The following is a 25,553-nucleotide window of genomic DNA, read 5'->3' as shown; positions in this document are numbered from 1 at the left end:
ACACAGCCTAAGTACACCCCTCTCTTACGAAGCTACCTTTCCTGACCGCCCCGTCTAAAAGAACTGAGAACTCTTCTCCCTAACCTCCTCTATTGCATGCCTGTTGGATGACTCCAAGCCCTCAAGGGAAGATACCTGGGTTCTGCTGATAGCTGTTTCCTAGACACAAAGTGTAGTCTGGAACATCAATGAGATTTTCACCAAGTGTTTATTGTGAACTGATCGCTGTACATTATACTTCTTTAATAATTACCAACAACCCTGAAGAGGTAGGAACAGAGCCACACTCTAACTCAAGACCCTTGAGGAAAGATGTGGTATGAAACTGAACACCACCCTGACCAGTGTGGCTTGCTTGGTTGGTTGGGCACTGTCCTGAAAAAGCAAAAGGTCACCAGACTGATTCCTGGTCAGTCACATGCCTTGACTGTGGGTTCAACATACGAGAGGCAAACGACTGATGTTTTTCTCCCTCTCTTCCACACTCTTCCCCTCTAAAAAGTAAATAAATAAAATCTTTAAAAAAAGAAAAAGAAAATTCAATACTAAGAGTGAGTTGTAATGTAAACTATGGACTTTGGGGTGACTGACTCTGCTGTGCCTAGGTAGGTTCATCAATTGCAACAAATGTAGAATTCTGGTGGGGATGTTGACAGTGGGAGGGAGAGACTATGCATGTGTGGGTCAGGAGGTATGTAAGAAATCTCTGTACCTTCCCCTCAATTTTGCTGTCAACCTTCAACTGTTCTAAACAGATAAAGCCTTAATTTTTAAAAATCAAATACATTAATATTTATACTTCAAAAGGTATGGTTAATTAAAAACATAAAGCTTATAAATATCACTTCAGGTCACATTTTGCCACCAAATGCGTTTGATACAAAACTTAGAGGGGAAAAAACACTTTTTGTTTTCAGAGATGTTCGCGTTTTGGAAATGCAGATTAAGGACTTGTATCATTATTCCTACTTACAAAAGAAGGTATGGGAAGTGTGGAGGGGTAGTTTTCTATATAAATGTTCATCCAGTCAAGGTGGTTGGTAGTGTTCTATGGATCTCTTACAATCCCATGGATTTTTTGGTTTAGTCATTCCATCATTTACGGAGTAAGAAGTGCTAAATTTTCCAGATACGATTATAGATTTGTATTCTTTTAGCTGCATGTATTTTATACTTCATGTACTTAAAGCATTTACCTTTATGATTGTCTTGATTGACCCCTTTATCCTTGTAAATGTCCTTTACTGATGGTAATGCTTTTTAAAATCTTAATAACTATTTTACTGATATTAATATACCCACAATAGCTCTCCTATGCTTACTATCCACAAAATATATCATTTCCTGTCCTTTTATTCCCCACAGATCTGAGTTTCCAATTGATATTATTTGCCTTCCACTTAAATAAATCTGTTTAAGTGCAGATATTCTGCCAAAAACTTTTCTCAGCTTTTATCTAAAAATGAATTTGTATTAATTTTTAAAGAAAAAATGTTTTTGCTGTTATAGAATGTTGTGTGGCATGCATGCCCCCCATATTTAAATCTTATTCCAGTTTCTGATAAGAAGTCACCAATCACTATTAATGTTCTGTTATATGAAATGCATCTTTCTTCTCTCGCTAATTCCAAGATTTCCTTCACCCGATTTTCACCACTTTTTAATGTTTCTCCTATTTACTAGTTTCTGAATTTCTTGAATCTATAAATTGATCTTTCTCATTCAAATAGCCAATCATTAGTTTCTCAAAAATTTTTTTCTGAACCATTCTCTTTCTCCTCCTTCTGGAACTCAGCCTATACATTTTGACTGTTTCCTAGGACTATGTTCATTACTGAACATGTCTACATCCAGACTTACCATTCTTTGGATTAAATAATTTCTACTGACCTGCTGTCATGTTCAATGACCCTTTATTATGTAGATTTCAATCTGCTCTTAAATAAATTTATTTAGATTCTGAACTTTTCAATTGTGCAATTTTTGTTATACAAATTCCATTTGATTCTTTAGTTTTCATCTCTCTGCTGAGATTCCCCCATGTGTTTGCTCTTTACCTTTTACAGGAAATCTTCAAACATATTTTCATTAGCTGCTTTTAAGTCTTTATTTCCTAATTCCAACTTCTGAATCATTTCAGTACCAGTTTCTATTTACCAATTTCTCATGACTATGGGCATATTTACTTATTTATTTTTTTCTTCTTGGTTCTTTTCCTTTTAAAAAGAAAATGTTATTTATTGATACATCATAACGAATTTGTACTATAGACATTGTGTATGATATATTGTAGAAAATTTGAATTCAGTTTATTTTCCTGAAACATGTTAATTTTTGCTTTAGCAGGCAAAATTCTAACTGGATAGAAACCAACTAGATACTGATTTTTGTGGAACTGGTTTTGTGCTTTCATAGAAACACACTGGAATCTACTTTGGATTTCTCCTTAATTTTCTAGTGAGTTCCTTAGTCCTGGGGAAGTCTTTTAAGTTCTAAAGCATGGGTCTTTTTTGTTATCAATGTAAGATCCACAGTGTTTATCAAGTCTTGCTGGGATTCAAACTCCAAATTCTATCTTCCTTGCAGTGGGCAGACTACATTCTCTGCTCAGCTCTTCCAGCCTACCAGCTGTTGCTTTCTACTCGGCTCTATCAAATCTTCCCTGAGAATACGCAGTTCAGGGCTTAGATTAAGATCTGAGAGGGATTTATATAGATTGTGGGGCCAAGACCTCCTCTACCACCACAGCTCTCTCTCTTTGCCACTATTCTCTCCCTCAATTTCTAGCTATACAAGCCAATGATACTACAGCTCTCTAGAGAGTTCCAGGGACTGAGAAGGCCCTCATTTCAGAGAATATTTTTTGTCTGAAATTTTGTCAACTTTTTTTGATACGTTTTAAATGCATTTTTCACATACCTAGTAACACACATAGGTTTCAAGTTAGCTCTTTTTGCTATGATTCTTTCTTAATTTGGGGAAATGGACTATTGTTTATTGAGGAGAGGGAAGAGGAAGGAGGAAGAAGAGGTAAAGGGCATGTTTCAGAACACTGGAGAATAATCCTCAAAGACTTCACATTCCCTCTCCAGGAAATACACCCTCTTTGTTCAGAAGGGGCTTCATTTCATATCAGAATTTATTAGTATACAGTTTATTGCCAGCTACAAAGCCAGAGGCCCTTAGTTTTTCTCCTACTTTTACCTTTCAAACTGCTTTTGAGTTAGAACTCAGACTAAAGAAGTTAAAAATAAAGGGTGGGGGGGAGGGGGCATTTTCCTAGGAGTTCTTCCTTAGGTCTTCCCTCCCTCTCGCACTACTCTGTGGTATAAAAACAGAACCCACCTCCCATCTCAGGGAATATTACTTGCTTGTCTCAGTGGCTCAAAAAAAGCTCACCCATGCATCCAGTGTTTTTGATCACAGATTAGGCCCCATTAGAATAACTTAAGTTTCAGCAATATCTGTACTGTGCTCACAACCAAAGCAGATATATAATAGGTTCTGCTAAAAAAAAAAAAAAAAAAAAAAAAAAGCCATTCAATTTGGAAATGAGGTAAAAACATGATTATGTGTCCTTTCAGTGTAACACTGGAACATTTATCCAACGAGCCCACCTAGAGGTCATACGACTCTCCATAAATTATCTTTGTTTTACTTACTATTTATAACTGATTAGTGCCCAAATGTCTTAAGTTAGATGTTTATCTTTAGAACATTAATGAGCTAAAAAATTGATCTGTGTCTAGTTGAAAATGTAACTCCAAAGGTTATGGCTCTATTAGTCGATAGGGTAGTAATAAAGTTTGTATGCTACTGAGTAATCTTATTCCAGCACTCTTCCTTCCTTCCTTTCTTTTTTTAAGATTTTATTTATTTATAGAGAGAGGAGAAGGGAAGGAGAAAGGGAGAGAAATATCAATGTGTGAGAGAAATATCAGTTGCCTCTCATGTGCCCCCAACTGGGGGCCTGGCCCGAAACCCAGGCAGGTGCCCTGACTGGGAATTGAACCTGCGGCCCTTTGGTTCACAGGCCGGCACTAAATCCACTGAGCCACACCAGCCAGACAGCAGCACTCTTCCTTTCAGTAACCACAAATACAAATCAGTATCTGGTATCAACACACTGTTATCAGTTATGTCAACACTCTCATCTTGATCAGTTACTATGTATTTCCTTGAGCGTTATGTCTTACTTCTTGAAACTATATTTTGGCAGTTAAAAAAATCCTTTCTTTTTGTTGTTAATCCCAGTGAGTTTCAGAAATGAAAATTTAAAAATAAATACGAAACAAAAAATATCTCTGACATAATTATTTTTAAACCACAAGTTTTCAAATTCGGGTGGGGGGAGGAGCAATATATACTTCTATTTTGGAAAAACATGGAGAATAGGGAAGTTACATATATGAAAATTTACCACTGCCTCTGCCAAATGTGACCGAAGATTTTTTAAAAAAGATTTTATTTATTTTTAGAGAGAGGGAAAGGGAGGGAGAAAGAGAGGGAGACACTCATCAATGTGTGGCTGCCTCTCACACGCCCCCAACCGGGGACGGGGCCCACAACCAAGCATGTGCCCCGACCGGGAATCCAACCAGTGACCCTTCTGTTTGCAGGCTGGCACTCAATACAACTGAGCCACACCATCCAACATAACCTAATATTTTTTTTAAGCGAAACTGAGACATCAAGGTACAAATTACTTTTCAAAAAAAGCTGGATAACAAAAAGGCAAAATTAAATAGTCCCCTCTTACAATGAAAAACTTTGCCTACCAATTGACATACTAGGCATGCTAGGCAAATATCTGACATTTAAAAAATGCAGAACCTTTAAATTGCTTAATGTCTTTTAAAAAATGCATGCTTTGCAGCCCACCCACCAATACAATAAACCAGTGATTTTCAACATTTTCCACCTTATGGCTCACATAAACTAATTACTAAAATTCTGAGGCACAGCAAAAAAAAATGTATTTTTTGCTGATCTGACAAAAGAATAGGTATAATTTTGATTCATTCACACTGGATGGTTATTGTTGTGTTGGCTGTTGTCATTTTTTAAATTGACGATCTAAGGAAAAAGAGGTCAGTGCCCCAGACCAAATAGGTACTGCATGTTTTAAAAATTCTTGTGGCACACCGGCTGAAAATTGCTGCAATAAACAATGGAAATATACTGCCTTCTGTCTCTCTTGTTTCCTTCAGCAAGGCACTTTCTGAAGATCAACCTCTCCTTAAAGACACAGAGTGACAGTGCATACTTATTTTCACACTTATCCATTTTAGTGAACCGGAAACTACTGTGGTCAAACACAATGAGAAGGATGGGTCTTGATCACCAAGAATTTTACAATCTAATATGGGTTATACACATACAAGTGAATGGTGGGCAGGGAAAGGGGACAAGACCATGAGTGGAGGAGCATGCATGTGCATCTATGTGAATGTGTATAAATATAACAATGAGAATCAGTAACACAATGAAACTACTACATCTTATCCTCCACAAATGCTGAGTACTGGAGATTACCAGAAATATCTGGAATCCATGAATACTGTACACAAATACAATACATGAACTTACTCCTAATCACATATGCTTCAAGTCTCATGTTTCCTGTAATTATCATACCACCAGCACCAGCTAACCTTCCAACTTACTAATGTGTTCTGTCTCACTTACAACAAATTTTATCCTGGCTACAGCAATCACTGAAACAGTTGCACAAATGACTTTTAAAAATTCTGTAGATTGAATAGTGGCAAAATTCAGCATTCTGCTCTGGTTAGTTTCTACTATATCATATGAGTTCCTGCTAACAATAATGATAAAGGATAACAAGCTTTGCTGATGTGCAGAAGCAAGGGAGACAAGCTGGTTTAACCCACAATTTAAAGAGTCAGCAATTCTTACTAGCTTCCCAAACAACTGTCAGAAGAATTTGGAATTTCTAACAAATGACTTAAATCAAGAAATGTAAATATTCATAAAAGCCAGTGACCTCCAGGAGAAAGTATAAAAAAGTGCTTTTGGAAATCAGGAGGACAAGAAATTAGCCTTGGTGTTGAGAGAAAGAGGATCCAGGAGATTACAGAAAATGGCAGCATTATCCTCAGGATAGAATTCAAGGGGATAACTCATAAGATACTTTCAGTGTCTTTGTGAGTTAAACCTCTAGTCCAACCTTTTGATTTTATAATGGCTCAGAAAAGCTACCTTACTTGTTGGAAGTGCCAGCACTACGTGCTCTCCTGTTCCCAGTAACACTCCATAATGCCGCAATGCTCTGGCTGTGCTGTCTTTACTTAGGTGCTGCTTTTGCATTCTTGCAGCCAGCCACACAGCTCTAGGAGGACCTGTGTACTGCCCTATTCAGTAATGCAGATGTTTAAATGCCAAGTGATAAAAAGGGTACAGTACCTTTCTTCCAGACGATGCAAGGATCCTTCTAACAGAATAAGCTGTGTGCTCATGCTACACCCTAAATTTGCATTCATTTCCCCCTTTCTGTATTTATACTTACCGTTTTATCATTTCCATGATCTGTCTTCACCTCAGAACTAAGTGGAAGAAGTAAGTCTACCGTTGTATGTTCTGGAGGAGGCGCCTCTCCAAGAACGATCAACCCCTACAGGACACAAAGAAAAACAGCACAAGTGAGTGATATTAAGTTACAGATTTCATTTAAAAGGGTTAGGGGAAGGCTTACTGGAGGCCTTGACCTTCTCTCTTGCTACACCTTCCCAAAAGTTATTTCAACATAAAGCCTAACAACAGCCATGAAAGTTTTCCCTTTCTTCCATTGGAATGTTCTGACTTAATTACCATTTAGCATCTTTTAGATCTGGAATCTTTGTCAGAGTATATGGCATTTTACACTTCATTACCAACCAGACTATAATGTATAATGCAGCCTTTTTAGTTTACTTGATCAATAATGTGACTTAAGAATTACCAAACTGGAAGTGCTACAATGATAAATGATGAGCTAAAACAAATGACGAGCAACTGTAACTACTGGATGAAACAAAGGTGGAACAGTCCCTGCAAATATATTAGGGAAAGAAAAAAAGTTCCAAAGGCACCTGTTTCTCATAAGCATAAATATTACTCCCGATTAGTGTTCTGCTTGACAGTTCAAATTCAGATCTTATGTTCATCCCAGTAGTAAATTAAAAAATAATACAAAGAAATTTGCAAGACTCCGCAAATCTTATCCATAATCAGCATGGGCCCATTTTGGTAAAGGCAAAAGTTAGATTACTATGAAAATCAAACAAAAACGAAAACTCACACACATGAATACCCCATGAATTCAAGTAAAGGTGACCAAAATCGGGTTACAACATTGCGAAAAATAAAGACTGGGATGCAAGTGACCAGGGCTTTGTGATTTGGTTCTCTTTTCCTGGCCTAGAAAATAAGGAGATCTAACTGAAAAGAAGAGCTTAACAAAAAAAATGTATTAGAATCACTTGTGAAAACTTATGAAAGGTCCAACATGAAGTCTCCTCAGAGCCTCCAGGGGAAGGGGGTGGGTTTTGAAACAGCTCCCCTGGTTAAGTCCTGATATAAACCCTAAACTAAAAAAAAATAATTCCATCGGTCTTGAAGCAGCATCTGAATCCTCCAGATAACACCCTAAAATACAGATTCCAGGGCCTAGAGATTCTGACTGCATCAATTTGGGCTCCCTAGGCCATCGTAACATAGGTTATTGTGAGCCAATGAACCAAATGATCCATCCCTGGGGGCCTTCCTAACTCAAAAGTCTCTATGAAATAGGGCATGCAAATAGATGAAAAGGGTCGGATGGGGGCATTAAAAAAAAGGACAAAATTTTTTACCTCAGTTAAAAAAAAAGGAAACATTTTTTTTTTTCCCCTGAAAGCAACAGAAACAACACTTAGCTATCCTGGCATACCTAGCCTGCACAGAAAATGATGTGCAGACTCCCAAGAAAAGAGGGAAAGATCATTAACTAAGCAAGAAATGTTTGGCCTAGCCTTGAAAATGAGGTTTTTCTGGCTATAAGAACTGCTGCTGCTAAATATTTTCTTGCCTCCATCACAAGCATAAAGTACACCTCACAAACTACCATTTCAAAGTAAACACTATTTGTAAGAAGCAGCTATGTTGCACACAATTCCCTTCTCAAAATATTGCATTCAACACCTTTCCCTGCTTAAGAGCCTAAACTACCTCCCTCTTATTTCCTGCATGAAACTAGCCCAAACTCATCTTGGCATTCGAAGTCCCACACAATCTATCCTTACACCTTGTGTATCTGGTTCCAACTACATTCTCCAAATATTGTTAGTTATAGCAATCTCATTATCGCCTAGAAAATGTGTGAATGTATGTATATGAAGTTGCTGTTGCTGGTGAGAGGAGGGTTATTATTAAGTAGTATGTGGTTAAATGCAATAAAAAGGTTACAATGCGAAATACTACTTGGCCATAAAAAAAAAAAAAAAAAAAAAGGTTACAATGCTATCTGTTCTTATCTCTTTGTTCATATTGATTCTGCTCCTTTCTTAAATGTATCCAAAATGTCATTTGTCCTTTCAAAGAGCTTGTCAAATCCAAGTTTCACCTCTCTTCAAGAAAATGTCCCTAGTTAACTGAGCCCCTACTTGCTCTGGTCACATCGCCAAACTTCTAAAGCACTATGATTATATCTTACATTCTGTGTATTTAAAACTCATTTCCAGAGAAGAGCCTTCGGCCAAATTACTTATTTCATTTATTGGTGCCTCAATTTGCTGTTTTAAATGTTAACTAACAGTAAGCTCTTGAAGAAAAAAATGATATACCTGAACCTCCCCCCAATTTCCTAGCAGAATCATACTCCAAGAAAGAAAATGCATAAAATTGTATTTTTATGTTAAAAATTATTTCTCTTGAACAAAAAAAACATTAAGTTTATATTAAGTATAGCCAGAAGCCTAAATTAGGTATAAAATTACTTCATCAATTTTTAAGGTAAGTCACGATACAACAGGCAATGTTTACAAAAGGAAAATTTTTCCCTTAACCTACTGAGTACTTTCTAAAAAACAACTGAGAGACTTCAAAAACACCCTCCTAAGAAAACTTTCAAAGACTTGGTAGGGACCATTTATTCTCCATCATTTTATAGGCCAGAGATGATGCAGGTCAAAGGTCATGCCAATAGGCCAATCCATAGCAGAACTGGGGCTAAAGGCTGGTCTAACTACTCTTTTGTTCTTCCTTCTGTTCATGCAAATCAAGTCACCATTTATCCATTCATCAACATTTTTTAGAAGCTGGAAATACAAAAGGAGAGACACAGTCTTCTTCAAAACCCCTTCCCTCTGTCCCCTGACCAAACCCATCCTTCAAAGTGCCTACATTTTAATACTGGGGGACAAAGACAATAAACAATGAGTAAGTAAATCTTATGTAGTACATTAGACAGTGTTAAAAGAAAAAAATAAAGGACAGGGAGAGTATGAAGAAGTGGGAGTGAGCATTATTTCATTATTAGGCAGTCAGGGTAAACTTCAGTGAGAAGGAAATATTTGAAAGAAACATGGGAACAAATTTGAGGACATCTGGGGGAAGGCTAATGCAGAAGTTTCAAGGTTAAAGCCAACTTGATGATTTTAAGAACAGTACACTAAAGTAAAATGAATGAGTGGCGTTCATGGTAGGAGCTTAAGTCAGAACAGGCAGGAAGGAGGGTTAATCTTGCAGTGCCTCGTAGCTCATAAGTATATTTCAGCTTTTACTTTCAAATGGGAACTCACTGAAAAGTTTCAAGCAGGAGGAAAGCAGCAGAAAATACAGGTCGAGGCAAAAGTAGGTTTACAGTTGTGACTATGTGAAACATTAAGTTTATTCTTGTATTATTATTATTATTTATTAACTACTGTATTTCCATATGAACAACTGTAAACATAGGTTTGCCCCACCCTGTACTTGCCTGGACCAAAGCAACTGCATTCTGGACATATATATTTGAAGACAGAATCAATCAGCTATGCAAATGTGCTTCTTGGGACCTTAGGGAAAGGAATCAAAGAGACCCAGCCAAGGTTCCTGGCCTCTGCAACAAGAAGAATGGAGTTCCCATTGATCTGTTCAGTAGTCTTTTCAATGCTTTTGTAAATATGTGCTCAGGTGCTATGCTGATGCAGCTAACATTGTTCTATACATGCATTGTCATCCCTCCCTCCCCCAAATACTTACTTTCACTATAGCATACAAAACTAACCAATAGATCCCTTATACTGTTACCTCATACCAAAAAGAATGAGAGCAACTAAAAATAGTATGAGCAAATAAAAAGCATCCAACTAACTGAAATTCATTAATTCACGTGACATTTATTGAGTGTATACCATGTGCTGCATGATGTATACCATGTGCTGCATGATGTGAAACCTTAAGAAAATAAAATGCATCCCACTCATAAGGAGCTTATCTTTATCTACCTTGGATAAATAGGCAGGCAAAGTATTACAGTGACAGTGCCACAGCATATCGTTTAGAGACCATAACGTGAGAGCAGAAAAGAGATAGAGCCTAAGTGAAGAAAAGAGGCTGAAAGAAGTAGGGCTTTACAGAAGAAGTCTATATGATTACCTAAAATTTTGTAAAATATACTTAGTATAGTTAATAGCCAGGAAAGCAAAGCTTGTTGTTAGCTAAGAAAACTTCATGAAGTCCTGCCCCACACCTGTCATGGCAACGCCATGCTGGGTCTCTAGCATTCTGAGTTTACACTGGGTCAATTCTGCATGGCTATGGCATCATCTCCGAGTGGCAATGACCTCAGGGCTATTATACTCTAAAGTATTAGACAGTAACCAGCAGAGGCCAAGGTAAAAGGCTGGGAAAAGTCTCCCTATCCTTCACCACCACTCCCGGAGTCATAACCAGGATCCTGGCTGGGCTGCCCAGGCCTAGACAACCCCTACATGAGGACCAAAAGAACTGCAATGGGTCACAGTTGCATGTAGTCCTAATATATCCTTAATAATTTATTCCTCTGCAAAAACACAAAGCTGTTCTACATATGTCCCCTTGCCCCCAAAAAGGAAGAAAAAAGTAGTATAAACCGAAATTGAAAACAAAAGAAATCGCAGAAAGAATTAAACTCAGCTTGATTACAAAAACAGCAAAACTAACAAAAAAGAAAGAAAGAAAACTAAGTTGTATACATGCTTTATTTGTTTCCCCTTTACCAATTTCAGGTAATGTATAGAGTCAAAGTACAAGATTAAAAAAAAAAAAAAAATCACCTCTGACTCTGTAACTTAGAATTAAGATTCAATTTTACATATTAACTCCCCTATTTCATTCTGAATAGGTTAATCTTCCTTACTCATCTTAAGATGATTAAGTCTGTGACCTCACTGTAGACCAGTTAGACAAGAACCACCCTGGGCTACCCTAGAGAAGACACCACTGTCCACAATGCCTCATAACTCTATCAAGATGGGAACTCTACATCAATTTTAAAGACAAAGCTGTTCTAGGCCTTTGCTATTCTCATTGTGCTCCTTTTCTACCTAGAAGCTCTAATGCTCTTTCTCCTCTCATTCCTAGTTAGCAAATGTGGTGTCATTTCACACACGAGTCAGAACAAGGGATAAAAAATGTGGATTAAAAAAGGGAATACATACGTTTTGTACTAGATAGGAATGAAGACTATGTGTTAGGAGAAAGAAGTCTCAAACAAAAGAAACTGTTTGGTCCCTTCTGTCTCCCCCTCAGTTCTACTCACCAGCTGTAAAATTTCAATAAATATGCTTGAAAGAAATGATGAAAAGGATATAACAGCAGAGTATGTGTGTTAGACAAAAAATGCTTTGGAATCAGACAAATAGCACTGAGTTCAAATTCGGATCTGCCACTCACAAGCCCTTTGACCTGTCAGATTTGCCCTGTGCATTAAACACCATCAGGTTGGCCAAAAATTTCATTTGTTTTTTTCTGTAAGATGGCTGTAGTAGCACTTGTCTTTTAACTTCATTTGAAACAATTTTGTTAAATTTTATTGTTTTAAGTATATTTTATTGATTATGCTGTTATAGTTGTTCCAATTTCCCCCTTTTGCCTCACTCTGCCTGATACCTACCTTCCCTCCAGCAATCCCGCCTCCCCTCTCTTAGTTCATGTCCATGGGTTGTGGGTATTAGGTTCTTTGGCTTCTCCCTTTCCCATACTATTCTTAACATCCCTGTCTATTTTATACCTACCAATTACGCTTCTTAATCCCTGCACCATTTCTCTCATTCTACCCCTTCCCACTCCCCAATGATAAACCCTCCCAATTACATCCATACAATTTTTGTTTTTTAGATTCACTTGTTGATACTTGTGAGGCTGTTGTCATTTTAATGTTTATAATTTTGATCTTCTTTTTCTCAAACAAATCCCTTAAATCCCTGGTTGGTGTGGCTCAGTGGACTGAGTGTCAGCCTGCAAGCCAAAGGGTTGCTGGTTTGACTCCCCAGTCAGGGCACATGCCTGGGTTGTGGGCCAGGTCCCCAGTTGGGGGGACACAAGAGGCAACCACACGTTGATGTTTCTCTCCCTTTCTCCCTCTCTCTAAAAATAAATAAATAAAGTCTTTAAAAAAAATAAAGTTCTTTCAACATATTAATAATGGCTTGGTGATGATATACTCCTTTAGCTTTACCTTGTCTGGTAAGTACTTTATTATCTGCCCTTCCATTCTAAATGATAGTTTTGCTGGATAGACTAGTCTTGGTTGTAGGTCCTTGCTTTTCATCACATTGAATACTTCTTCCCTGCAAAGTTCCTTTTGAGAAATCAGCTGATAGTTTTACGGGAACTCCTTTGTAGGTAACTCTCTGCTTTTCTCTTGCTGCTTTTAAGATTCTCTTTACCTTTAACCTTTGGCATTTTAATTATGATGTGTCTTGGTGTGGTCTTCTTTGGGCCCAACCTGTTTCGGACTTCCTGTGGTTCCTAAACTTGCATATCTATTTCCTTTGCCAAACTGAGGAAGTTTTCTTTCAGTATTTTTTCACATAAGTTTTCAATTTCTTGCTCTTCCTCTTCTCTTTCTGGCATCCCTGTGATTCAGATGTCGGCACTTTGTGAGATGTCCCAGAGTCATCTTATTCTCTCCTGTTTTTGCATTCTTGTTTCTTATTTCTGCTCTGGTTGAATGTTTATTTTTTCCTTTTGTTCCAAATCATTGATCTGAATCCCTGCTTCCTTCACTTCACTGTTGGTTCCCTGTAGATTTTTCTTTATTTCTCTTAATGCAACCATCATTTCTTCATTTTTTTGCCATACTCTTAAAGAGTTCTCTGAGCATCCTTATCACCAGTGTTCTGAACTCTGTCCCTAATAGGCTGGCTATCTCTGTTTCACTTAGTTCTTTTTCTGGGGTTTTGTTTTGTTCTTTCACTTGGGCCATATTTCTTTGCCTCCTCAATTTGGCAACATCCGTGTTCGTTTCTGTGTATTAGGTAGAGCTGCTTTTACTCCGACTTAGTAGCGTGGTCTATGTAGCAAAGGCACCTGTAAATTGTGTGCGGTGGAGCCTTAGGTAATTGCCAGGGTGGGGCCACCCACTTTTACCACTTTGTGACTCTGTTTCTGTGAGGAGGGCTTGGAGATGGAACAGTGCTGCTGCCTGGCTTCTGGCAATTTGCCCAGTACTCGCCCCATCTCCAGTCACTTCACCCACTCCCCATATGTGACTGGTGCCCTTCCAGTTGCTGTCCTGGGGTCTGCCTAAGTTCTAAGACCAAGTGCACTCTTTAGTCAGCGAAAATCCAGCAGCTTCTTGTGCCACTCCAACCACTACTGGTTTTTTCACTAGACGTAATGGAGATTTATCTTTCTGGTCTGAAACCCAGAGCTATGTGGCCAGGCCCGGGGCTGGGATTTCTTGCTCCCAGGGTATCCGTTCCAATTTTTATACACCACACATAAATGTGAGACCATCTGTTCCACTGCTGCCACTCTTCCAAGCCACACCGCCTCTCTGCCCGTCTCTGAGACTCTGCCCCGCCTATCTGTCTGGATACATGTGGCTTCTTTAAATCCTTGGTTGTTGGATTTCTATATAGCTCGATTTTCTGCCAGTTCTGGTTACTTGATTTTGAGATCTGGTTATAATTCTTTCTATGGTTCCATTGTGATAGCTGTCATACCAGCATAAATTAAAAAAAAAACAAAACACTTATCAAAATTGTCTGAATTTTTGTGTAGCCATTTTAACATTGAAGATAGAAGAAAATATGCAATATTTTTGGATTATGCTTTATTACTCCAAGAAAGGTAAAAACCCAACTGAAACATAAAATATGATTTGTGCAATGTATTGAGAACTTGATGTGTCTGATCAACCTGGTCAAATGTGGTTTGTGAAATTTTGTGCTGATGATTTCTCGCTGGACGATGCTCCACGGTCGGATAGACCAGCTGAAGTTCATAGTGATCAAAAGGAGATATTAATTGAGAATAATCAACGTATAACACAAGGGAGATAGCCGACATACTCAAAATATCCAAATCAATAGTTACAAGTGAAAATGAAAAATGTCTTTTGACAGAAAAACATAATGAACTTTATCGCCAAACCTGATAATGAATATAGCTGCATATTACAGCACATGCTCAAAAAGGTTTTCCCTTCTCATTCTGAGACATAGGAGAAACTTTTTTTAAAAAAATAGGCTGAACATAAAATTGCGAAAATATCAACATGGTATGGAGAAGAGTACAGAGGACCTCCTAGAAACTATCCCTTTTCCAAAGAGCAACAGGAATCATTATTTCCCACTACCCCCAAATAAAAGACTCTAAAGATTTACCTATCCTGGAAGGTAATATCAAACTTCTGCCAGAACAAAAATTGCTGAACACCTAGTAGTTCTTACACACTTTCTTTTATGGAATACACCATTTCAAAAAAAGTTAACATTAATATGCAAGAAAGTAAATCTTAAAAAGAAAAAAAAAACCTTACCTGACAATTCCCTATCCAAAGACAAATTATTTAAAGCCAAACCTAAATTCATCTCATGAAAGACCTGCACAAACTAGGCAATTCTGGAAAATCTTGGAGCAGGATGGGAATTGGGAACACCAACCCACTTTACTAAAAATGTACAGGGGGTTAAAAATGTGCTGTTTCTTTTCTTTCTTTCTTTTTTTTTTTTTAAGATTTTATTTATTTTTAGAGAGAGGAGAAGGGAGAGAGAGAAACATCAATCAGCAGCCTCTTGTATGTGTCCCAACTGAGACCAAACCCACAATCCTGGGATGTGCCTAAGACCCTTCCCTCGCAGGACAATGCCCAACCAATTGAACCACACCTATCAGGACAAAACTTGCTGTTTCTATAACTCAAATAGTCAAGCACTTAAAAAGCAACTGATAACTTGAGCAACAGAGTCAGATACCCAAATCTCAGCTCTGCACTCATTCGGCAGTATGACCGTGAACAAACTGCTCGACCTCTTTGACCCTCCATTTGCTTATCTTTAAATCTGAGAATTACAGTAAAATGCTTAACACAGTGCCTGACGAATGCATAGTACAAATATAAAGGCTTCTATTATTACAGTGATACATGACCAAATGCATGATAATATACCTTTGGGGGAGAAATTTTATTGCTTATTTGTCATACTGGGTGGAATAGTGTTTGTCCCCAAAACTTATATCACCCAGAAACTATGAATGTGACCTTATTTGGAAACAGGGACTTTGCAGATGTAATCAAGTTAAGAAGAGCCCTGTAGTGGTGTCTCTAAATCCCAACACGACCAACTGTCCTTATAAGAGGGAAACGTGGACAAAGATACAGTGAGAGAGGAGACGGCCATGTGAAGGCGGAACCAGAAACTGGAGTGATGCAGTATAAACCAAGGAACACCAAGGGTTACCAGCACCATCAGAAGCTTAGAAAGAGCCAAGGGTGGATGCTTTCCCAGAATCTTCAGCAGGAGCACAGCCCTACTTTGTTTCTGAATTCTAGCCTCCAAAACTATGAGAAAACCAATTTCTGTTGTTTTATGTTTACTCCCCCCACCCCAATTTGTCCAACTTTGTTATGGCAGCCCCAGGAAACTAATACATTTGTTTTAAAAAGACACTGCATAAACATAAGTATTTAGTAAAGTTGTGAATTTTCTTGACATATCACTTATTGGGATCACCATTCTACTTTTATCCTTCCTGTTACAATTTTGTAACAGACATTGCGTATTCACACTGCAGATAAAGAAAATATATTAAAATCTAGAATGGCTTATTGTACAGTCCATGAAAATGAGGCTCCGAAATGTTCAGTAACTTTTCTTTCCAAGGTTATATAGCTATACGGTAGCAAAACCAGGACTAGGGCCATAGATTACCAAGTCCAAATCTGGTTTTTAATACATTATGCCCTGCACGATAAAACTCTTGAATAATCAATATATACACAAAATTCTAGAATAGCTACTTTCTAGATATTTAGAAATATCTAAGATTTTTGAATGTTTCCCAAAACTGCTCTATCACTACTGCTGAGTTATGAGCTCAAGAATAAAGCAGGAACCAAAAGTGAAGACCATCTTCTCTCACAGCTAGTGATACTGTAAACTGAGGCATACTGTCAAAAACTTATCTCAAGTATACATCAAGAACATAAAAGGGACTTCTGGCCAAGATGGTGGCCTATACTGACACGCTCCGTCTCCCTCCACAAGTAAGGAGAACTACAACTACCGCAAAACTAGAAATAACCAGAAGTTCCAGAAAAATAAATGGAAGTCCAATGTATTAAGTTATAAAGAAATGGTGCTCGTCTGGACAGGTAGGAGGGCTGAAGCCAGGGTGGAGAGGTCAAGCTGTGCTGGCAGCAGCAGCAGCAGCAATGGTGGCGGGACGGCAGTAAGCACAGACACCTGTATTTAAGGGGAGGTGAGAAGCGCCTGGGGAGCACCCTCAGCTGCAGTACAGACCCATCAGCTTGCAATTCCAACGCCAGGGAAGGCAGACCCCCATTGCCTGGGACTGTGAGGCCCGGAGGGGGTGGGGATGGAGGAGGAGGCGCCCAGTCTCTCAGCAGAGTGTGAACGGCAGGAATCCATCTTGGACCCCCACCCCCACAGAAAACGCCGCAGTGTGGTGAGAAGGGTCACCCGGTAGTGATGCATGCACAGGGCTCCGCCCACTATAGCGCAGCAGGTTTGACAGCCCCACCCAGAAAGCAAAGGTAAACATATAACTGTCAGCATGGCACAGATCATGATAGAGATCCCAGTCACGCAGCTGACCAGACAGCAAGTATCTAATCTAATGGCTCAGCAGATAGGAAATCTTTCTGAGGCACAGTTCAGAGCTTTGGTTATAAAAATGCTTACAGACCTAACGGCAGATCTTGAAACAAGACGGGGAAGGAATGAAGGCTAGTCCTGCTGAAATGAACAAAAACACATACGAAACTAGTGGTGAGGGAAAGAAAATTGGGGATCAAATTGACAAATCAGAACATAGGGAAGGAACAAACAGTCAACCAGTGCAGAAAGAGGAAACAAAAAGTGAGGAAAATGAGGAGAGGCTCAGAAACCTATGGAACAGCTATAAGCGGGCCAATGTCCAAATCATAGGGTTGCCAGAGGTGAAAAAATAATGAAGCAGAACTTCCCTAACTTGGCAAAGGAAATAGACTTACAGGTCCAGGAAGCACAGAGAGTTCCAAAACAACTGGATCCAGGGAGAACCACACCAAGACACATTATAATCAAAATGTCAAAAATTAAGGATAAAGAGAGAATCTTAAAGAATCTTAAAAGCAGCAAGAGAGAAGAGAATTATGTACAAAGGGGTCCCAATAAGACTATCAGCTGATTTCTCAAAAGAAACTCTGCAGGCAAGAAGGGACTGGCAAGAAATATTCAAAGTAATGAAAAGCAAAAACCTACTACCATGACCACTCTATCCAGCGAAGTTGTCATTCAGGATAGAAGGGCAGAGAAAGTGATTCCACGACAAAGCAAAACTGGAGGAGTTCATCAGATCCAAACCACTGTTATATGAAATGTTAAAGGGACTTGTTTAGGAGAAAGAGGGTCAAAACTATGAACATTAAAATGAAAACGGTATCACAACCACTAACAACAGAAGTGAGGGAACCAAAACAAGAGCAAACTAAGTAGTCAACGAGGATGGGAAAAAAATTATAGATATGAGGAACATTATGGGGGGAGGTCAGCGAGGAGAGGGAAGGGGGAAAGGGAGGGAGATGGTACAGGAATTAGGAAGCATAGTAGGAGGGAGTGGAGTAGACAGGAAGATGTTGAGAAGAACTATATGCACAACCAATGGGCATGGACTACGGGGGGATGGACTAGGTGGGCGAGTCAGTGGGTGGAAGGGAACAAAGGGAAAAGAAACTGGGACAACTGCAACAGCATAATCAATAAAGCATATTAAAAAAAAGAACATAAAAGTATGTATGCTGTGACTTAGATAAGGATGTTTATTATGGCATGCTTTACAATGCAGGTATACCTTGTTTTACTGCAGGTCACAGATGCTGTGGTTTTTACAAAGTGAAGGCAAGAAGACCCTTCCATGAACAAAAATATTATGACCCACTTTACTGCAGTAGTTTAGAACCAAACCTGCAATATCTCTGAGGTATGTCTGCATAATTTTAACAAAATGCATAATTAAAATGATCAACCAAGAAAGGTAATAAAATACAGCCAGTAAAAATGTTTTAAAAAGAGAAAAATGCTCAGGGTCCCCATGTAACATGACTATGTTTAAAGAAATTATATGCACAGAAAGAAAAAAAATAGTGGAAGAACATATGACAAAATGTTCATAGTGGCTTAATTTTTAATTTGGGTTTTTGTTTTCACTGGCTTTTTTTTTTTTTTTTTTTTTAGAGCAGTTTCAGGTTTACAGCAAAACTGAAAGAAAGGTATAGAAATTTGTTTTTCCTGCCTTCCTCTTTTATACTTCTCTTATTTTCCAAGTTTCCTCAGAGCTGATAACAGGTTTTCATCAATTCTAAGACATACTTTTACAGATCTTAGACATCAGAATGCACCTCTACAATTAATGATACACCTTAGTTTAACTGAAATAATTTGTTCATGGCACATAAATAATGCTGCACCTTATAACTGAGAGCATCTTCAAGTCTACGGAATATAGTAATTTTATAATAGGGAACTAATAAAGCATATGCACATTAATAAACACATACATATTTATGAATGTATATAAAATAAAATGACAACTATGATTACCACTGTACTAATCTCAGTTGTTACTAAGAGACTTGTGTTCTCAAATATGGAAATTCCCACTAAACTATTAGCCGTAATAACTTAGAAACAGACACTGAAGAGGTATCCCTGACAGAGCAAGACTCCCACACCACCAGGATAGGAATGTCCAGTCACCTCCTAGCTATTTCTGTCACCTTCACAGCTCACATACTACAAATCTCAGTCAATTTCCCTGTGAAGTAGAGCTAAGGAAAGTACCCTTAATGCATATTTTTAATTTTACCTCATTTGCTGCAGCTAATTTTTAAAGTAGTCAGTATTTAATTTTTTTTTTTAAAGGTTAAGTCCTCTGGACTTTGTCCTCAATTGTAACAGACTCTACTGCACTTTTGGAGAATTATATCTAGACTATTTTGGAAAGAAACCAGAATGGTCCACTGGAATTTTTGGAATAAAAGCTGAAAGGGGGGGGCTGCAAAACGTTTACTTCAAACTCTCATCATTTTTTCACCTTGTCAATTGGTCATCATTTTAACTTTGGCCTACTAATTAATTTAATGCAGAGTCCACAGTACAGCAATTTTCTGAAGGCTTTCACCAGCACCAAGGCAGGACAAAAAGTGTTTTGTAACACTTCTTTTTAGGAGCAATAGGCTCTTCACCTAGACCCATGTGTCCAGTCATGAAGTTTAACTGCATCAAGCTAATACAAAAATGCCTTGAAAGAATGTAAGCTTCACAAAAGCAGGAATTTTTATTTACCACTTTTACCTCACAAAGAACAGTGCTTGGTACATAATAGGCACTCAATTATTTGCCGAATGAATTTCTTATCCATGCACAATGGTCCCTCAGTCAAACCCAAACAGAGCAGAGGACTCTTTCAAGTTGATTTTTAGGAAGAAAAACAATACACAGCGTCACTCTCAAAGATAAAAACTGAGTGGTAAGAATCTGCCCTCTGCAGATAGGGGGACACAGGGAAATCAAAATCCTAATCATCAATGTCTAATTTTGCCTAAATAATATTTCAGGAAAAATCCTATTTTACCTCAAGAAAGCAAGGGAAACTTAGATGTTTTACCCAGCAAAACAGAACACATCTATGTTAAAATAGCATGATGAAAATCCTTAGTCATCACCACGTTTCCATAAATGTAACAGATATGACAGTTATACTCAATGGAATATATCTTCAATCTTTTTCTTATGTTTCCTGTTAGCCCAGGTATACAAACTGTTTTGTTCTAAATAGATGTTCAATTTCACATTATTTTCTAGCAGTGATGTCTGCACCACACTAAGCAACATCAGGCTCTTAAACAAATTAAATCACTACATCAGATCATAACCATTCTCTTTGACATAAAGAGTTATTGAGGGATAGGAGAAAAGGGATAATGGTAGTTTTTAGCTGAGCTGAAAAAAACCAGACACTTATTCCTTACCTTATTAGCACGTATCTGTTTGTAAATATCTGTTTGCTGCCGAATTCTGTATTCCAAGTCAGAAACATGAGCCTGAAGCCAGTTCCAGCGGCTGACAATAGCAGCTCGGTCTGCAGCCCATCTCCATTCTGACCTGCGCCTCCTAAAAGGAAATAAACTGAGTGAAATCCAAGAGTAGCTGCGATGTTTTTAAAAATAATACAGTATGACTTTATTTAAATATCAAAACACAGAACCAAATTATTTGTTTCTATATAGCTACAGTAATACCAAAGGGGAGATGAGAAGGGAGGATAAGAGAATCAATGTAGAGTTCCATTTGATTCATTTTGCTATTTTGCCATGAGAATATCCTCATGTATCATTTGTGTGTTTAAGTTTTTTTGGAATGAGAACTTTCAAAATGATAATGACTACAGGAGACAACTTCTCACCCTAATTCTCCTGGCTGCCATCTTAAGGCAAAACTAGACTCCTACTGTTCTTACCAAACATCAGCAATTTTTACTAAATAAATGCTCCTCAATTTATTGTATCCTTTTGGTCTATTCCGAAGCCCTGAAATAATTGTTTTACAATAATAATTTGTCCAGTTTTTAAAAAATTCTAAATATATAGGGAGAGGAAGGGAGAAAAAGAGAAACAGCAACCTGTTGTTCCACTTATTTATGCATCCACAGGTTGATGCTTATGTGTGCCCTGACTCGGGATTGAACCTCCAACCTTCGGCCAATTGCGGATGTGGCTCTAACCAACTGGACTTATCCAGTTTTATAGTTGTTTGAAGGTAGGAAACTTGCCAATCTTTTCACCCACCATCAGTGGAACTCAATCATTTTTCACTTGAGTTGATTTCTTTTTGAGTTAATGCTTTCATTTTTATGGAGTTTATATTATCTTCCCAGGGTTGGCATAACAAGGTATTCCAAACTGGATGATTTAAAGCAACAGACATGTATTTTCTCACAGTTATAGAAGCTAAGTGACTGAAATTAAGGTGTCAGCAATGCCATGCTTCCTCTGAAGGCTCTAGGGGAGGATCTTTTCTGTGCCCTTCCCCTTAGCTTCTGGTGTTGTTGGCAATCATTGGCGATCCTTAGCTTGTAGATCAGTGGTTCTCAACCTTCCTAATGCCGCGACCCTTAAATACAGTTCCTCATTTTGTGGTGACCCCCAACAACAAAATTCTTTTCGTTACTACTTCATAACTGTAATTTTGCTACTGTAATGAATTGTAATGTAAATATCTGATATGCAGGATGTATTTTCATTGTTACAAAGTGAACATAATTAAAGCATAGTAATTAATCACAAAAACAATATGTAATTATATATGTTTTCCAATGGTCTTAGGCGACCCCTGTGATAGGGTCGTTCGACCCCCAAAGGGTCACGCCCCACAGGTTGAGAACCGCTGTTGTAGATGCGTTACTCCAGTCTCTGCCTCTGCAGTCACATGGGGGTTATGTACCTCCCTATGTGTCTTCACACTGGCCTTTGTGCGCGTGTATATGTAGCAGCAGCTTTATGTGTCCAATGAGGGTGGGAGGTTTCTAACATCTAAAGGCCCATACATAGACCAGCTCTACTGCAAAAAAAAAAAAAAAAAGTTTTGTTTGTCTGCCTGTCTGTAACAGGATACATATAGATAAAACTCTTTCCATATAGATTTCCCAAATTGACTAGTTAAAAAATTGCCTTCTAGTGTCCTAATCTTGTGGCACACAATTTCTCTGAAATTGCTGCAATTTCACAGGAGATAGAAATATTTTCTACTTTAACATAAGACATATAATCAAGAATTCAGCAATGTAGCCAAGTAAAGATCAACATACAAAAACTAACAGTGTTTGTATGTGCCAACAAGTTAAAAAAAACCTCATTTTAAAAAAAGAACCATTCATAACACCAACAAATGCTAGTATTATATAAAAAAGATCTTTACATAGAAAAACCCCAAAACACAAAAGACCTACACAGTGATTTTTTTAATGGCAATTTCCACATGAATCTATAAATTCTAGTAAGTTCCAGATTTTTTAAATGGAAGCCGACAAACAGAACCAAAAACTTAACATGGAAAAAAGGACTAACAATAAAGAAAGTCTAAAGAAAATATGATGACATTTTTAAAAATCACATTACAGACTTACTGTAAAGCTATAATTAAGGCAGTCTAGAGAGACAAAAAGACCAATGATACAGAATACAGAACCCTAAAACTTAAAACTGGATATATAAAAGATGGCATTCATATCAGTGGGGAAATATGGAACTATTCAATAAATGGTACGGAAATGGCATGTTCTTTGCTTGGAAAAAGTAAAATTAGTTCCCTTCTTTGTGATATAATCACACAATTTTCAAAATTTCTCAATCTGAAAAGCCAAACTTACACACACACACACACACACACACACACACACACACACAGCACCTTTGGAACTTCAGAGCAGGGAAAGATTTAAATCAAAAAAATAAAAAACTCATCTAATTTTCAACATACAACAAAAAGATTTAATAAAATTAAAGGCAAGCCCTGGTTGACAGATTATCTGTAAACACACATAACTAAAGATTAAATACCAAAATATACAACTACAATAGATTTTAAAAAAGACAATCTAAGAGAAAATTCACATAAGAAATCCAAATGGCCAATGAATACATAAAAATATGCCATGTGTTGTTAAGATTTTGGTTAAAATATTAGTATTAGTATGGTGAGATGTGGAAAACAACAATTCATGCATTGCTGGTAACCATAAAAACTGGCATAAATTGTCCCCAGAATACAAAGATGTCAGCCTGTTAAACCGAGCATGCCTTAGTCCGGTGACAGCCATCTGACCTGGAGTCTGCAAGATCCTTCCCCATGTGCGAAGGCCACCCTCCCCCCCTCTACACCCCCACTTTTAGTAGGGATTTCTGGACCCAAGGGTAGGTAGGACGACACTCATGCCCAGCTTGAAGCAGCTAGAGGAGCACGAGACCTTCGCCCATTGTCCTTTATAAGATAAAGTGTCTTAAGTCTGAGGAGGGGAGGGAAATTGTTACAGAGTGGGGGTTCCCCCCCAAAATAAATTAATTTACAAAATAAATAAAATATTTTTTTAAAAACTGGGATAATTACTTTTGAAGAGTAATTTGGAAATGCCTGGGTAGGTGGAGAAAGTGCATACCCATCCATCATGGAATGTTATTTCAGAGAACATAACCTGCACATCTGAATGAACAAACATGTTCAGTGCAACAGAGTTACAGCTAAAAATCAGTTAATCAATTTTGCTACAGTTAGATAAACTATAATTTATTCCTTTAATACATTTTTCTATAGCAATAAAAACATTAACTAGAACTATCTGTATCAACAGAACCATAACTCAGAAGATAATGCTGAATGGAAAAACCATGTAAAAACTAAAAACGAACTGAACAAAAATAAGTACTATTATCAATTAAATCATTACTATATATATCAACACAACTAAATCAACAATGTGAAATAAGAAAACTATATAAAAACTAAAAAGGAATAAACAATAATAAAAATTGTCACAAAGACATAAACAATAAATACATAAAAACATGCACAGAACTGATGTACAAAAAATTAAGGATTAGGGGCTTGTTACCTCTGGAAATGGGGAAGTTGGATTTTAGCTCTACCTCTAATGTAACATTTGACTTCTCTTTAACAAAAAGAAATATGGCAGCAATTAGAATTCCTTAAATATTAGAAAGATAGGGTGGCATCTAGTATATTCTGTAATCACAGTATTTCATAATCTTCGACAATATTTTTTTTCAAGAAAGCAGGAGCAGTCACATGGTCCTTAGTCCCACCTTCAATCAGGATATACATATTCACTCCTAGAATTTTAAGTGACTATAAGTAAACTTTAACATGGCCCACTGATTAATAATAAAAGAGAACAAATCCAGTCACAGTAGGGTTAGAAATGAGTTAATACTTAAATACCATAATAATTTAAAAGAAAAGGAAGCGAGGGTATTTTACTAACATTTTTATGGTCCAAATATAAGCCAGTCAAGTTGTGATAAAAGTAGAATCCAATTATTTCCCCTTTAGAACCAAGGCATTTAATAGTACACTAATCTTGATGGAATTAGTACAAGATATACAGAATTTTTTTAAGAAGATACTTTCATTTTAAGTACAATTATTTGTTTCAAGGTTGGCTACAGGTGTAATTCTAGCCCAAATTCAAGAAAAGAACCTCAAAAGCTCAAGTATAACCTCTGAACATCATTCCGTAACTATAAAAATGTCCTCCTTTTTCTTAAAAAAGCAAAGCTAGTTAATACTCGTATGCTATTTCCGACTTCTATTTTTCTTCAAGGTTCACCACCACCCTATCCTGCAAAATCCCTTGGTTTTCCAAGTTTATTTCACTTCTGAAGCTACCACAATGTCAAGTCCCCCATCTACCACCCGTGGGCTATTCCAATAACCTCACAGCTACCTACTCCTAACTAAGTCACATACTACCCTTTTCTAAATAAACTTCCTTCAAGCCTTATTTCTTCCTAGCACTCTTACATGTATGGAAACACACATGTAAGAAACAAAGGCTCCTTTACTTTTTTTCAAATCCTGAGTCTCCAAGGAAACAGTAAAGTATAAGGGGAGTAAAATATTGTAAAGAACAGCAATCTGAAGCCAGAAAGTTATTAATATAATTAACGCAACATCCATTTAACAGTTTTTTTCACAGACAAGTTTGTTTTAACAATTGACAGTGGCTAGCCAAAATAAAACCCTAATGTTGAAAACCAAAGCACAGCAAGGGAAAGATGATTTCTTGGCAGATTATTACATTTTCTC

At 37.5% G+C, this 25,553-nt stretch overlaps 1 protein-coding gene across 1 annotated transcript in view; it reads right to left on the bottom strand.

Annotated features, from left to right (window-relative positions):
- The window catches only part of KANSL1 (KAT8 regulatory NSL complex subunit 1), a 137,565-nt gene that overhangs the window by 35,565 nt on the left and 76,447 nt on the right, over nt 1-25,553 (bottom strand). The window contains exons 3-4 of the mRNA XM_090291841.1: nt 20,705-20,846; nt 6,530-6,634 (exon numbers count right to left, since the gene is read on the bottom strand). Of these exons, the coding sequence (XP_090147967.1) occupies nt 6,530-6,634; nt 20,705-20,846 (247 nt within the window). The remainder of the gene's footprint in view (nt 1-6,529; nt 6,635-20,704; nt 20,847-25,553) is intronic.

The sequence above is a fragment of the Furipterus horrens genome, unplaced genomic scaffold (assembly GCF_987537825.1).
Source record: "Furipterus horrens unplaced genomic scaffold, mFurHor1.1.pri manual_scaffold_11, whole genome shotgun sequence".
In the NCBI taxonomy this organism is placed as follows: Eukaryota; Metazoa; Chordata; class Mammalia; order Chiroptera; family Furipteridae; genus Furipterus; species Furipterus horrens.
Note: the sequence above shows the minus strand (reverse complement) of the source record. Positions and strands in the feature narration are given on the sequence as shown.